Genomic DNA, 16,373 nt, shown 5'->3' with positions numbered 1-16,373 from the left:
TGGTGCTGTGGCTCAAGTGGTAGAGTGCTAGCCTTGAGCTGAAGAGCTGAGGGACAGCGCCCAGGCCCAGAGTTCAGGCCCCACGACCGGACCCCCCCCCCAAAAAAAAGAAATGCCCCCCAGATGGACAGGGCACTTGATTCCCTTAACGGAAAGCCCAAAGGACTGCATGCCTAGTTCAATCTAAGAGAACCAAATTGGAGAGTTTGGAGAATTTCAACTTACTTGTGTGTGTGTGTGTGTGTGTGTGTGTGTGTGTGTGTGTGTGTGTGTATGTGTGCGCCAACTGGGGTTTGAACTCAGTACTTTGTGCTGTCTTTAGCTTCTTTTTTTCTTCCTCAAGGCTGGTGCTCTACCACTTGAGCCACACCTTTACTGGTGGATTTTTGCTGGTGAAGTGCAGATAAGAGTCCAACAGACTTTTCTACTCAGGCTGGCTTCAAATCTCAATCCTCAGATCTCAGCCTCCAATGTAACTATGGTGTTGTCATAGCACTGTCTTTGGACAAAAGGAGGATGACATTTGCTAAAAAAACTTTGAACTTTGCCCAAGTGGGGAGAAAGTGTGGGGAGCTGTTTGGAGGTGAGATGAGGGAATGCTCAGGAGCCCAGCCTCCAGGCATTACTTGCTAGATACCGATGACACAGATCAGCCTAAGTGAGGACAGCGGTGACAGAGTTATGAAATCATAATCATATGCCAGACGTATGATTCCCTGGGAATGGGGAAAAACGGGAATAAAAACATGATTTTACTTTAAGTATGCAGTCTGGGAGAGATCCCAGACACACTCAACCATAATTTCAGTGCTGTGTGGCAAATGCTTGATGGCAGTATATATGATTTTTCTGTCCTATTCTTTTCGCTGTGGGACCCGGGAACAGATGGTATTCATGACTCATGGATCTGTGGCAGGTTGACTGGACCTGACAGCATGGATTGGAGGCCTCAGGCTGGAAGAATGGAAAGGCATTCTAGGCAGGAAGGGAAAATACTTTGCACAAGGGAAAAGGAATGATAGTAGGTGCCATATTTTGTGGTGTGAGCAGTTTATAGCCGAATGCTACTTCTCTACTATTGCTTAGACCTTGGGTTTCTTAGAGAAGATTAAAAAGAGAAATAGATTCTCTTCATTAGCGCTGATGTTCATGGAGCCAGAATGGGTCACCTTTGTTCGTTCTCTCCTTTCATCCACACACATTCATTCCCGACTTAGTTATCCATTAAGTAGGTGGTAGATACTGCAATGAATGAGACAGACCACCGCCCCTGACCTCACAAAACCTTAATATCTGGGTTCTATTTTGAGTTCATTTAACTTAGCTATTCTCACTGATTTCTTCTGATGAAGTCAAAGACTGAGAAGGGATGGAGAATAATTGGAAATGTGCTAATTTCAACACATTACTCAGGGAATAAAAAGGCTAATAGAAGAATAGCTCTGTCTACAGTTTACTTCACTTAACTGGGCTTGAACTCAGGGCTGGGTACTGTTCCTTGGAGTTTTTGCTCAAGATTGGCACTCTACCCTTTGAGCCCTACTTCCTCTTCTGGCTTTTGGATGGTTAATTGGAGAGGAGTGCCCCAAGAACTTTCCTGCCCTAGGCTGGTTTTGAACTGGGATCCTCAGATCTTAAACACCTGAGTAGCTACATAGTTATGGAAAACTGGCACCTGGCTACTATGGCAAATTATTAAGAGACCTGGATTATGTCCTAAATTGTACAGTTTAGAAATTAAAAATGTGTAATTTGGGAGGGAAATGCTGAAGAGCTGCTTTTGATAGGTCAGATGATCATTCTTAGTGAAGAAAACCAGAGACCTATCTCTTCCTATACATAGCAAAAGCAAACCAAGCCACATGAAATTCTTGCCCCAATGATTTGATACTATTTTTGATTGAATTTGATGCATCTTGTATGGAGGACAGAATGTTGAGTTTCCTTTCTAACTCTCATTTTTATGAAATACAAGTGATCTTAATATAATGGGCTGTGCAAGCAAGAACGACTTGGGATCAATTGCTCTAAAAATATTCCTAATAGAGGACTTCATAATTCTATTCAACATGCCAGTGCACTTGGTTTTCTAGAGGCATATTTTGCAAGTCCTTTATCTCAGAGAATTACCTATTAAATTAAACTGCTTAGACTAAAAAATTTCTATGAGCGTTTTACTGAAACTTTAATGACTGGGTAGGCGTTTGGTGACACTAACCTTAGAGATTTTTCTAGGCTAAAATTATCTTAGTAATATCCTGCAGCAGAGTTTTGGAGCCCAGGGTTTCATTTGACTGCAGAAGAGAGAGAGAGAGAGAGAGCCAGAATTGATTTGCAGGAAGGAAGTCACAGACTTGTCCAGAACATTCTTCTCTTTGGGTTTGCCCATGTATAAGAGCACATTTTGCTCTTAGGAATGTTACCTACTTTTAATTTCCATTTCTCTTTCATTAAGATATGCCATTTATCTCCCCATCTGCACTGATCAAGGAAGCAGATGAATCTGCCCTTAATTACCAACACAGACTATTTGCATTCTTGGCCTATGTTACCAAATATATCTCTCCTTGCTGAACACTAACCAAAATCTCAGTTGAGAGATAGAATTTTTTACTTGTACAGCTTTGGTTTAAAGTTGACTCCTCTAGTTATTCTAATTATTCTAAAAGCAGTCCTTGAACAGGGCAGACTGTCAGAACAGAGCTCTTGAGCATCATGGGTGTGTTGGCATCTGTGCTCTGTCTCTACTGAGAACCAGGACGGAAACCCTGACACTGGCTTGGTCCACTGTGGAGGTGGAGCCAGAAAGGACCAAATTCATCACCACCCAGACCAACTCCTGAATGAGGATCTGAAGGAGAAAGTTTTCTCCCAAGTAATTTCTCTCTATAAGCATTCAGATCTAAAATTTCATCATTGATTATATTTTCCTTTCTAGGAGCTCCGAGCTAAATCACTGAAACATGTCCCTTTAGAATATGATTTCCTCCACAGTCTTCTGATTTCCTACAAAAATGATTAAGGTAAAACTTATGTAACATAAAATCAATCATTTAAAATAAACCATTTAAAACCATTCAATAGGTTTTAGTACATAAAGTTGTGCCATCACTACTAATAACTAGATTTTTCAATTTCACCATGAGTCATCTTAGTTTTGTCTTATCCTTTGATTCTTTTTTTAAAAACAATTATTATTTTTTAAAAAAAATTTGTGTTGATACTAGGGCTTGAACTCAGGACCTGGGCATTAATGTTTTTGCTCGAGGCTGGCTCTCTACCACTGAAACCAAACTCCACTTCTGGCTTTTTTGGTGGGTAATTGGAGATCAGAGTCTCACAGACTTTCCTGGCTAGACTGGCTTTGATCCTCAGACCTCAGATCTCAACCTCCTGAGTAACTAGAATTTATGGATGTAAGCCACCAGTGCTTTGTTTTGTTTTGATTCTTTTTTATGGTTGGTTGTGGGGCCTGAACTCTGGGCCTGGGTGCTGTCCCTCAGTTCTTTAGCCCAAGGCTAGCACTCTACCACTTGAGCCACTTCTGGCATTTTCTGCTAATGTGGTACTGAGGAATCAAACCCAAGGCCTCATGTATGCAAGGCAAGCGCTCTACCACTGAGCCACCTTCCTAGTCCTGTTTTGATTCTTTGAAATGAAACCTTATTATGTTACACACATGTGTACAAAATATCATAATTAAAAAAATAAAGTAAGGTTTTAGTGAACACATTAGAAAAATCTAAAAGAAGCTCAAGTGCAAGAGCTCAAGGAAGAGTAATCACCAAATAGATGAATGCAGGGGTTATTTTGTGGAAGCCAGTTGAAGAAGTTTCAAGAAGGGAGTGGTCAGCAAGAGCCCCAGACCAGAAATGTCACACAGAGGCAGAACAAACTCACCCGGCAGGCCAGGTCCTTCCCTGTGCTCTGTCTCCTGCGTGGGTTCACCAAGAGGAAGTGTTGAACTCAAAGTCACATTCTGAAGATAGAATTTAGGAGGACAGATATTGAGAGAGACATTCTTTGAACTTGAGAAGGCTTATCTTTCCTGTCCTTTAATATTGCCATTTAAATTTCAGCATATCATTTTGTAGTTGTTAGGAGTTTTTACTGTAGAAGAAGGTTCTGATTTAAAAATTCTGTCCTCAAGGACAATAGGTAGCAGCACATGATCCAGGCTTCTAGGTTAACTCACTTTGTCTGACTAGACACTTGAAATACTTGAAAATGAGTCAATCACATTTCAGTTCTTTTGGGTTCTTTCATTTCAAGAAGGACACAACTTAGTCTACACTTCCATTGCTGAACACTAAAATGAGAACTTAGAGCAGACGTTAAATGCATGTAGCTTTCAGTGAAATATCAAAATACAAGGAAAAACTGGGAGAGAGGGAGGAAAAAGATGATATTGTCCAAAAGGACATGTACTCCTTGCCTGACTTATGCAACTGTAACCCCTCTGTTTTTAGCATTTTCAAAAAAAATGTAAAAATAACTACTGAATTATCACTTTTACTCTTTAAGACATTCATTTACATTTGCCATATTCCACAAATAAATATGTAGTTAAGATCTTTAGAATTAAAAATAAATTTACAGAATACATTTTCAAATATTTTTTGTATCTGTATAATACTGAAGGTATGTGTATCTATTTATATAAAAGTCAAAATTAAGGTCAAAATTAATATGAGTCAAAATTAAATAATATGTCCTGGTTTATTCTTTTGAGTTTATAAGATGTGTTTGTGTAATCAAAACCAGGGCACAGTCTCATTTTAATTGAAACAAAAATCTAACCAAATTTGAGGAATCTTTGAACTTTAGGATATTGGAAATATATTTGAATTCCATTCTATTAGTACAATTACTGAAAGTGGGTTGACCAAGAATATTTTGCAAAAACAGAGAAGCATTGTAATTGGCTTTGCGAAAGGGATTTTTCTCTCTAGTTAGTCAATAAACTGACTTTTGTTGTTGTTGTCAGAAATGTTTGAAGCATTGCTCCTCTTTGAACAAAAGAAGGACAACAAATTCACCTACCTGGGTGATACTGGCTGGAGTGGTAAGCAGTCCTGACTGGGTATCGGGTTCAGAGACTGGAGATGACCCCATCACTTCTGTGGGTGAAAAACACACAAGATTTGGGTATTTATCCTTTTTTTTCTTTTATGATTGGGGCAATGAAAATACTAAAGTGGAAAAATGTGACAATAGCCAATTTTTAAAGAATTCTAAAAGTAATCATTAAAAAATTGGGTCTGTGGGGCCTGAACTCTGGGCTGGGTGCTGTCCTTCAGCTCTTCAGCTCAAGGCTAGCGCTCTACCACTTGAGCCACAGCACCACTTCCAGCCTTTTCTGCTAATGTGGTGCTGAGGAATCGAACCCAGGGCCTCATGCATGCAAGGCAAGCCCTCTGCCACTGAGCCACCCATGCACTGAAGGACAGACATGAAGGTCACATCTGTAGGTGGATGTGATAAGAATTTCAGTGAAGGGGAGGGTAAAATGGGGAGAAGTTGGTCAGTGGGTGCAAGCATGTGTGTGAACAGAGAGGACAAATGAGCTGGTCTGCTATTGCTCAGTGAGTGACTATAGATATGGCAAGATCACTAGAAGCTTCCTGAGTGCTCTCATCGCAGAGAAAGGATAAATGTATGAATATGCAAAAGGATGATTTGACTACATAATGTATACACATAGCACATCAACACGCTGTACTCATAAATATGCACACAATGTATCATGTAGCTACTCAGGAGGCTGATATCTTAGGATTGTGGGGTAAAGACAGACACTGGGCTTCATCTCTAATTAACATAAAAATGCTGGACTGGAGGTGTGGAGAGTGTGAGGCCTATAGTTTAAACCTCATTACCAACACACACACACACACACACACACACACACACACTACAAAAAGAATAGTTGGAAGGTAGATTTGCAAGTGTTCACTTTTACTGTGTGTATTTATGCCAAGCCTTGAGCCTGATTGGTAAGGCCAGTAGTGATAAAAATCCAACTAAGTTGCAGATTCATGGTGGCTCATGCCTGTAATCCTAGCTACTCAGGAATCTGAGAGCTGAGCATTGTAGTTGAAAGCCAACAGAAGCAGGAAAAGTCCATGAGACTCTTATCTCCAATTAACTATGTCCCAAAAGACAGAAGCAGAGCTGTGGCTCAAGTGGTAGAGCACCAACCATGAACACAAACACTCAGAGACAGTATCTAGAATCAGCCTCTCCCCCCCCCCAAATATGACTAAGCTGACTAAAAAAGAAATGGTGAGGATGAATCCCATAATGAAAGACCAATTGTGGAGTCTTCGTTCCATTCTAAATCCTGATTCTCAGGACCCTCCCTCTCCTTCAAGATTCCACAAAGGGAATATCCCAGTCAATGAGCTGATCTCTGAGCTGAATGTGAGCTTGACCTCTTTTGTCCTTGGCCTTGTCCCTGAGACCTTTGTGAGTGGGAAGAGTTTGCAGAGCTAAATCAGAGAAACAGAATTGGCCAACAACCATAGTTTCATGCGGCCATGCCTATTTCCTTGTCCACCTATGCCACTGTCTATGGGGTTGCTAGTGAATGCCAGCCTCCTCTCTCTTTAGGTACCCTTTGAGGCTCCTGAGGGTGTCTGATTGCCTTAATGACCACTTTGGGACATTCTCTCTTTGCTGTTACTCTCTCCCCAGGAGGCTGCCTTATATAACTGTGTCAGAGGTTCCTGGCTTCTGTCTGGGATGGCTTAGAATCATTAAGAATCTCTTCAGGCCTGGAGAGCGTGAAGAGACCTTGCTGCTTCTAGCCCTAGGAAGCTGCCTCCTTCCTGTGAGTAGAGGCGAGCTCTTAGGAACAGTTCCTTTATCAAATGCTCTTCAGATGATCCGATTTCAATGTAACATCTGTCTCCTGCTGGGATCTGACCAACTTATTAGATCAGAGAATCAGTTTAGTTTGTGTCAAGGGAATGGCATTATCCAGGGGTTCTCTCCGCAGGAACCCAGGGGCAGACTGTGGATGACCTGTGCAGGTCTGAAAAAGGTGGATTCTCTAGGTGCTGTCGATAGAAAATAGTCACCAAAGGCTTGTTAAACCAGTTCTAGGGGAGTGAAGAGGAACAGAAATACTGCCACCTGTGGTGTACCTGTCATAGTAGCCATGACTGGCTTTATAGGACCTCAGTTAAAAATGACAATTTTCATGAGACAGTCAAGCTTCTCTGTGGGAGTTGAGGTGAAGCTTGGAATTGCGACATGGCCCACTGACCATCAGAGATCTGTGCTGTCCCCGCGTCCAAGGACTGGTCTTCTACTATTCTGCTGAGGAGTTTTTTGAGGTCTACAGGTAGGAGATGGATTTCTGGTCGTTTGTCCTCTTCCACGGTTCCTTGGTGGGCTCCTTCAGGTTCAATTTTGTTGGAATCGAAAGGCAGGAGATCACTTGGGGGGCGTTTTGCTTGGTCTCTCTTAAAGATGGCTGCCAGTTGTACCTCGATGGAGTTTGAACTGCGAACACAGAGAACACATCCCACTGAAAGCCATTGGTGGCTGCAGCCTCTAGCAGCCTCTCAAGAAGTGTCCTACTTAAAACGGTGCATGTTTAGCAGACATTTGAAGGCGTGAAAAAAATAGACATATATACATATTTTATTTCTGAAATTTAGTTTGGAAATTGAGTGCCAGCTTCAGGAAGGAGCTGAATATTTCCTATATTTATATCATTTTCCTTATATTGTATTTTCTTTTCCTTTTTTTGCCTTTTATTTTATTTTTTAACACTTTTTTTTGGTGAGAATACCGTACAGAGGAGTTACAATTACATGGGCAAGATAACGAGTACATTTCCCCTTCCCATCTCTTCCCATACTCCCCCCACCTCCTCCCACCCGACCCTCCGCCCCCCACCAAAGTTGTAAAGTTCTTTTTTCGACATAACGACTTGTACATCTGGTTGTTGCAATGGGTCCACCTGTATCCCTATTTAAACAATTTGTTTTTTCCCTTCCCCTCCACAAATTATACCAACATCAAATACAGTGAAAGCAGGGTTTATACTGTGTGGGAGGGACATACAAAGCAACAAAGAAATCATCTTATAAATATGTTAGAAACAATCAGATGAAAGAAAAAAACAGTTGAATACATATCTTGGGGTTCATTTCCCTAATATAACTTATCTGACCTTTTCTGCTTGACTCAGACATACACTAGTTATTGCAAATAAGGGAAACTATGGGATCTATGTTTCTTTGGGCCTGGCTTACTTCACTTAATATAATTTTTTCCAAGTCTTTCCATTTCCTAACAAATGGGGCAATGTCATTCTTTCTGATGGAGGCATAGAATTCCATTGTCTATATATACCACATTTTCTTCCACTGAGCCACCTTCCCAGCCCTATACCACATTTTCTTGATCCATTCATCTACTGGGGGGCATCTGGGTAGCTTCCATATCTTAACTATGGTAAATAATGCTGCAATAAACATAGTTGTGCTGGTAGCTTTAGTGTGGTCTTGTTTGTGATCATTTGGGTAAATGCCCAAAAGTGGGATTGCTGGGTCATAGGGGAGTTCTATGTGAAGTCTTTTATTAGAGTTCTTGATTATAGATATTCTACCTGGGGTGAGGTGGTATCTCAATGTTGTTTTGATTTGCATTTCTTTATGGCTAGGGAGGTTGAGCATTTCTTCATGTGTCTCTTGGCCATCCTTCTTTCCTCTTCAGTTGTATTTTCTTTATATCATTTGGAAAATAATGTAAGTGGTCCAATGTTAATGGACCCGTGTGTGTGTGTGTGTGTGTGTGTGTGTGTGTGTGTTTAAAAATCATGAAGTCAGGAAAAGAGATGAATTGTCCTTTCTTTGAAAAATAGCCGTCTCTATGAAGCTCTATGAAATACCAATATAATTTGCAGTAGTAGGACAAAAGGTTATGCATACTGAAACCAGTTCTGTAGGCCATTTGTTTACACAAAGTAATTTTTAGGAAGAACAAAGCCTAAACAATACTTTGGTTGGGCAAGGTGGTAGATGTAATCCCAACACTGATAAGGCTGAAGCAGAAGGAGAGGCAATCTGAGGCTAGTAAGGACTGCACAGTAAGACTCTCTAAAATAAACAACACAAAGAAACCTACAAAAATAAGCAGAAGGATTGCATAAAATAACAGACGGAAGAAAAGAGAAAAGGGGGAAAATCAATACATTGTATGGTTCACTGGGTTTACTATCATAGTTATAAACAGAATGCCTTTTTGTATGCAAAAACAGAAACAAGATTATAGCTTGTCCTTGAGCTATAGCTCTGGCTGCAAGAATCAGGGCTGGCCTTTTGGTTCATGCTGTAAATCTACACAGAGGACTGCAGAAGTATTTTAAAGGCCACCGGGATGGATTATGTGTGTTTTTGACATTTCTTCAGACCACACAATTGGGTAGAGTTCATTATTTCACTGGTCAATTGTAGGATCTCAATTACTGAGCACTGGAAAGAATGGAGTATCCTTTCTTACATTCAAAATGACCTTGAAACCAAGGAACACATTTGTTTCTCTGTATTAACGCAGATGGGTGCGCGTTTGTGTGTGCAGTCACACGAAATCCCCTTACAAGCAATATGTAAGAAATTGTTAAGTCATATTTGCATTGCAACCACACATTTTCACATTTATCTAGTTAGATCTTGGGCTTGATAGGATCTTAACCAAATCAATGTTTCCCTGACTTTCTCATATAGATTTTTTTTCTAATGATATAAAGGTTTAAACTCAAGATCTTGTAGTGGCTCATTTAGCTGGAACGCTACCACTTGAGCCATACCCCCAGTCCAACTTTTGGCTGATTATTTTGGAGATGAAGTCTCATGAACTTTTCTGCCCCAGCTGCCTTTGAACCAAATCTCAGCCTCCTGAGATGCTAAGATTATAGTCATGAGCCACTGACTCCTGTCTTCACATAGATTATTGACCTGTGAATTTTTATGATTATTCTAATCAACTGCTTCCATTTAAATAAGAAACTTCTAAAAACACATTGGTTTGACACAACCATAATACATAAATACTGTTTGTACAAAAACTAGCATATACATTTGTGGAGGAAAAATATACTGTATTTAAAACATTTAAAAGAATTACCCATCTCTTTCTTTCTTTGGTCTTCATTTTATCCATCATATGCCACAGAAATATGCAAAGGAAGAGAGAATTTTTATAAGACTCATTGAAGTAATTAACGAATTATTTCATATACACAACTTTTTCCCTTGCACTTTCTTTTATGTGTGCCTGGAGCTTTGAAGAAAACATACAAAATGCCATCAGAACTTGGGTGGAAACTCTGAAAACTATTTGAATCTCAGGATGTAAGTATCATTCTGCCATGTTTATGATGAGAATTTGAGATTTTATTCTTCATGTATCACTGGTTAACGAAGTCGCAAATTGACTACATGTATTATGCTTTAGGTGGTACTATTGCTAGGGAGTTTACAAAAAGGTTTTTTTGTTTTTTGTTTTGGTCGGTTGTAGGGCTTGAACGCTGGGCTTGGGCGCTGTCCCTGCACTCTTCAGCTCAAGGTGAGCACTATTCTGCTTGAGCCACAGTACCACTTCCAGTTTTCTAGTGGTTTATTGGAGATAAGAGTCTCACAGACTTTCCTGCCCGGGCTGGCTTTGAACTGCGATCCTTAGATCTCAGCCTCCTGAGTCACTAGGATTATAGGCGTGAGCCACTGGCACCCAGCTCAAAAAGTGTATTATAAACACCTGTCTTTTTTCCATTAAATGATTAGTAGTTTATTCTTGAAAGTAATAATCTGCTATTGACCCCTAGAACTAGTTTTTGGCCAATAATAATAATAATTCTTCTTCTTCTTATTAGTGTGTGTGTGTGTGTGTGTGTGTGTGTGTGTGGACTAGAGCTTGAACTCAAGGCCTAGGTATTATCCCTTAACATTTTCAATCTAGGCTGGTACTCTGCCACTTGAGCCACACCCTCACTTCTTGCTTTTTGCTGGTTAACTGGAGAGAAGAGGTTGACTTTGAATGGCAACTCACAGATCTGTCTTTTGAGTAGGCAGGATTACAGGTGTGAGGCTCAGTGCCTGGCTGAATTCTTCTTTAGTGGATTCATCACACAAGCCCCACTTCACAGATATGGGACTACATTCAGAGAGGCAAAGTTTCAGTTAGATGTGGCTGAGGTGGGATTTGAACCCTGGCCTGAGCCTATTTCGCCATGCCACTATTTGCTGGTGCCTAAAAAGAAGGCCCTTTGGTCCATACGGCCAGAACCATTTTAGACTTCGGTGAGCCTATGTGTGGATTTGCTTTAGAAGCCATGTTCAGCTTTTTCGTTTTCCATTTCAAATGCTGGTTGCTTACAAAAATAGCCTACACTTTAGTTGGGTTTTAGGTTAGGGTGACAGTGGTCCTTGGTCATTCTGTGTGGACTGTCAATTCATCCGCCTTTCTTCCTCTCTTGTCACAAGACAGAGATAGACATGCTGTAGACACTTCCACTTTCTACCATGTAGACTGGTCAATCTAGGATTGACCAATCAACACTGAGCTCTGTGAACAGCCTTCCTTCTCCACCAATCAGACATCCATCCACTAGCAGTAGCTGCCCCAGGCTTGTTTTCATCTATAGTTTGTAATCTATGGAACTCAGAGAGATGCCAGACTTCTTGGGCCAAGACCCTCGTCTTGCAAACATTTTTTTAAATTTTCAATTGCTTTATAGATGTATCAATGTGTAAACAAATCGGGCACATCTGCCCTTTCCCCCACCCTCTTGATATAACTGTTCATCTCTTCTCTGGAACTACAGATCAGTTTGCATTTTGTACAGTTTACTATAAATGGAATCATAGGACACTTCTGTCTGGCTTCTTTCATTCAACATAGGCTTTTTGTTTTTTTTGAGAAGTCGCCATGTTGTTCTGGATTCCATTACTACAGTAAGGATGATTCCACAGTGAAAACTTGCTTCAGTTGATTTTCTTTTCTTTCTTTCTTTTTTTTTTTTTTTTGGGTCCGGTCATGGGGCCTGAACTCTGGGCCTGGGTGCTGTCCCTCAGCTCTTCAGCTCAAGGCTAGCACTCAGCACTCTACCACTTGAGCCACAGCACCACTTCCGTTTTTTTTTCTTTTTGCTTATGTGGGGCTGAGGAATTGAACCCAGGGCCTCGAGCATGCAAGGCAAGCGGTCTACCACTGAGCCACCTTCTCAATCTTTCTTTCTTTCTTTCTTTCTTTCTTTCTTTCTTTCTTTCTTTCTTTCTTTCTTTCTTTCTTTCTCTCTCTCCTTCCTCCCTTCCTTCCTTTCCTTCTTTTCCTTCTTTCCTCCCTTCCTCCCTTTCTCCCTTTCTCTCTCTCTCCTTTTCTTTCTCTCTCTCTCTCTTTCTTTCTTTCTTTCCTTCTTGTTGGTTCTGGGGCTTGAACTCTGGGCCTAGGTGCTGTTCCTTAGCTCTTCAGCTCAAGGCTAGCAATCTACCACTTGAATTACAGCGACACTTCCAGTTTTCTGAGTGATTTATTAGAGATAAGAACCTTTCCTGCCTAGGCTGGCTTTGAACTGCAATCCTCAGATTTCAGCCTCCTGAGTAGCTAGGATTACAGGCCTGAGCCACTAGTGCCAGGCCTTGGGTTATTTTTCTGTTGCTCTGATGATGGAGCATTTTTGCTTGTTTCCAGCTCTTGGATATTATGCATGAAGCTGCTAAGGATATTTGTGTACCGGCCTGTGGAACACTCTATTCTTGTACTAGATTGAATGACTATTGACACTTTCCCATGCTGGCTGTAAAGGTAAAGCGACATTTACAGCAGAGCGTATGCTCATAGATTTAGAGGTGGCCAGGGAATGAAGGAGAAGGGGTGCACTTGAGGGGAGGACGCTGCACACACTTGTGCAATCATGCCAGGGACGGCCCTTTATACTACGAATGTGTGCTGAGAGACGAACTGTAAAAACAATTGTGCTAATAGCAGACATCCTAATGACTCTCCAATTGTGGGGAGGGATTCAAAGGATCTCACTGATGGGTAAGTACTTGTGAACTTTGGAGTCAGATTTTATACAAGTGGAAGGAAAGATATTACCGTGGCACTCACAGGATTTTCAGTCTTCTGTAGGAATCTGGCTTCAGAAGGAAAGCAATTTCCTTATAATAAGTTTACTTTACAATATCCTGAGCACTCCTGTTAATGACTGAAAGTTTGTTCTGCTCCAGAGCTAATTGGTTATTACATTCAAGGGCAAAATAATGCCAGTACCGGGGATTGAACTCAAGACCTTGGTGCTGTCCCTTAGACGTTTCCCTCAAGGCTGATGCTCCACCAATCTGAGCCACAGCTCCACTTCTGTTTTTCTTTTTGGTGGGTTAGTTGGAGATAAGATTCTCACAGATTTTTCTGCCCCAGCTGCCTTCGATTCCTGATACTTAGAACTCAGCCTCTAGAGTAGCCAGGATTGCAGATGTGAGCAACCAGTGCCCTGTCCAGGCATAAAATATTCTCTGGGGGACCCATGTACTCCTAACACAATTAAAATCAGCGGTAAAATGTGAATCACACTAGCTTCATAAGCACCTTTGGCAGAAATGAACATAAATCCTTACAGAGATAAACACCGGGGGAAAATTCAGCTTCCAGTGATAAATCTTTAAAAGCTTTAGCATGGAAAGTTTCATCTTCTAACATTTTGGTTTTCTTCTGAAATAGATTTTGTAAATTGGTTTTTCATTTATTGAAGGGAGGCGCTATGAACATTTAATCATTCACCAGGAGAAGTATTCTCATAGATTCCTTCGGCTTTAGATTAAAATTTTCTTCTTTAACTGCAGTGGTTTATTTAGAAGATCTTGCCATCGATGCAAAATATTTCTCTATCACTTTTTATTTTTCTCTAATCCATCTGATTTCACGTGGAGAACTGCAGAGTAGTGTCTTGAAACAAAAATGAATTTGTTTTGATAGACAATGAGAGTTTCATCTTTGATTACTTTTACTTTTCAATATTTTCTTCCTCTGGGCAAATCAATAGAGCTTTACAGATGGGGAGAAGAAGTTAGGTGTGTGCACCCGGAAGCTCTTTTTTACAAGCATTGCTGCCCCGGAAGCTCTTTTATTTTATTTTTTTTTTTAAATAGTTTCATTATCTTTCAGTATTTGTACAAAGTAGTTGCCATTCAACAAAGTTTATGAATACAAAGCATCTTGACCAGTGTCACCTTTTTTTTTTTTTTAAACCTTGTTACATCTAGCATCCTCCTTAAGATGGGAGGTAGGAGAAATTCTGGTGAGGTTGTCTCCATTCTCAGATCCCTTCGGAGCATGGAATCTTAACCTGTTCACACCAAGACTCATATTTACTTGGTGGCTTGTTAAAACAAATAGAGGGGCACATCATCTTGTTTTTCCCCCAAACTATCTTGTTTTTAATTTTTGTTTTTGGTCCGGTCGTGGGGCCTGAACTCTGGGCCTGGGCGCTGTCCCTCAGCTCTTCAGCTCAAGGCTAGCGCTCTACCACTTGAGCCACAGCGCCACTTCCGGCATTTTTCTTTTTGCTTATGTGGTGCTGAGGAATCGAACCCAGGGCCTCAGGCATGCAAGGCATGCGCTCTACCACTGAGCCACCTTCTCAGCCCCCAAACTATCTTATGACCCTTCCTATAGATTTTGGAAATAATGAGCATCTAGGGGGAGACATAAAAATTTTTGCCCCAAATCCCTTGAACCTGCCTTACTCTTGGGGTAGAACTGGTTGCATGCCTGTTTGTGCCAAAGCTATGGAAACAGGGTGACATGACATGGCTTTATGATTTCATTTCTTTATTTAAAAGTTTAATTTAATAATATCCAAGATGTAATATATTACTGAAGTTCATATGTTCAAATAAGGTGAAAGATCTTTGTTAGAAATCTGGCTTTTAACCCTGTGCCCATAGGGGCCGTGTTTTCTCCATTGAAGCTTTCCTATCTCTCTTGGGTAACACGGTGAGAGTTAAACTTGGGTAGGAAGCCAGGCAACCTGAAACCCAAGCAATTCTTTGCTGCTTGTGAGATATTTTCCCAAAAGGTTCATTAGAGTCATTGTCAAGGTCAGCTCTGGAGGAGGCAGCATTTCTGACTCCCAGAAGGAGGAAGGAAGACACTTCCGTGCTAACTCTTAAAAATCACTGGGAGTCATATTCTAATTAGACACTTCCTTTATGTGAAATGTATTCAGTCCTCAGGACTTGGCAGAGCTAAACAATGGAGGAAAAAGACCTTATAATTCTCATGACATCTCTTTTAAAATTAGATAAGAAGAAAGTAATTTCAAAATTGAGAAGAGTCCCATTCTCTTACTTACCTAAATCCTAACACATGGATTTCTTTGAATCCTGGAACTTTCTTAAATTCCTTTTGCAACTGCAGAGAGAAAGATATTTGTGACATGTTCTTTGGTTCCACTGGGGCAGATTACCAAAGTGAAAAAAAGCCTAAATACTTTTGATGAGCTAGGGGAGAAAATGAAAATGGAAAATTGAAACTTGAAACAACCAAAGAGGTCAAACTCTTTGTTCTCAGTTATTTCTGAAACTCAGAGGAAATTATTTTGCTATTTATTTAGAAGACATGACTGGGTAGTTCTGAGCTGCTTTTATAGTTACTTTATATAATATAGAAAATAACTTTAAGGTGGTATTTGGAGAAAACTTTTCTTGCTACTTGGTAATTTTACTGACACAGAATAATATATTTTCAAACTCTGATTAGAGTTAATTATAGTATTGTTACTATCATGTGTTTTGAATCAAATTGGATGAACTGAGAAATATTTATCATATTAATGATATTCTTAACATCAGAACGACTGCTGTGACTAATTGAACAAGCAGATATATTCTAATCTAATAGATTAGATTTTCTCTTGGAGTTTTGTAGATGTCCAATAAGTTTTAAACATTTGTTCTTATTAATGATTTAGAATTATACGCAACCACTCCCTTGCCCTCGCCCTATGTCTCCTCCATGCACCCTGGCCTTTCCAGGTAGCTCTCTCCTAGCTAAAGTCTCTTGGCACTCATTAAATCCTGTGTCACTCGGTGTTCCCTCTTCACCATGGCTGTCCTTTCCTGGCTCTTCTTCCATCCCTCTCAGCAGTGCCTCAGTCTCTTTGCCCCATTCTATTCCTGTTTTAACTCAATCTAGTGAATCTGCAAGCTCCCATCCCTAAACCTGCAGTGAACCCCATAAGCAAAGCAGCCAGCTCTGTACGAGGCCCCATACCCTACCACCCATCCACCTTTCCTGCAGAAAGGGTGGAAGGCGAGAGCAACGAGGGAGAAGAGAAGCTTGGTGGGAGAACCCATTGGACA

At 40.6% G+C, this 16,373-nt stretch overlaps 1 protein-coding gene across 1 annotated transcript in view; it reads right to left on the bottom strand.

Moving 5' to 3' along the window:
- Impg1 (interphotoreceptor matrix proteoglycan 1) overlaps window positions 1–16,373 on the bottom strand; it is a 125,272-nt gene that overhangs the window by 40,252 nt on the left and 68,647 nt on the right. Inside the window, exons 8-12 of the mRNA XM_013034100.1 lie at window positions 15,365–15,423; window positions 10,141–10,161; window positions 7,271–7,509; window positions 5,044–5,120; window positions 638–716 (exon numbers count right to left, since the gene is read on the bottom strand). Coding sequence (XP_012889554.1) covers window positions 638–716; window positions 5,044–5,120; window positions 7,271–7,509; window positions 10,141–10,161; window positions 15,365–15,423 — 475 coding nt within the window. The remainder of the gene's footprint in view (window positions 1–637; window positions 717–5,043; window positions 5,121–7,270; window positions 7,510–10,140; window positions 10,162–15,364; window positions 15,424–16,373) is intronic.

The sequence above is a fragment of the Dipodomys ordii genome, unplaced genomic scaffold (genome assembly GCF_000151885.1).
Source record: "Dipodomys ordii isolate 6190 unplaced genomic scaffold, Dord_2.0 Scaffold182, whole genome shotgun sequence".
Lineage (NCBI taxonomy): Eukaryota > Metazoa > Chordata > Mammalia > Rodentia > Heteromyidae > Dipodomys > Dipodomys ordii.
This window is presented reverse-complemented; position numbering and strand designations above follow the sequence as displayed.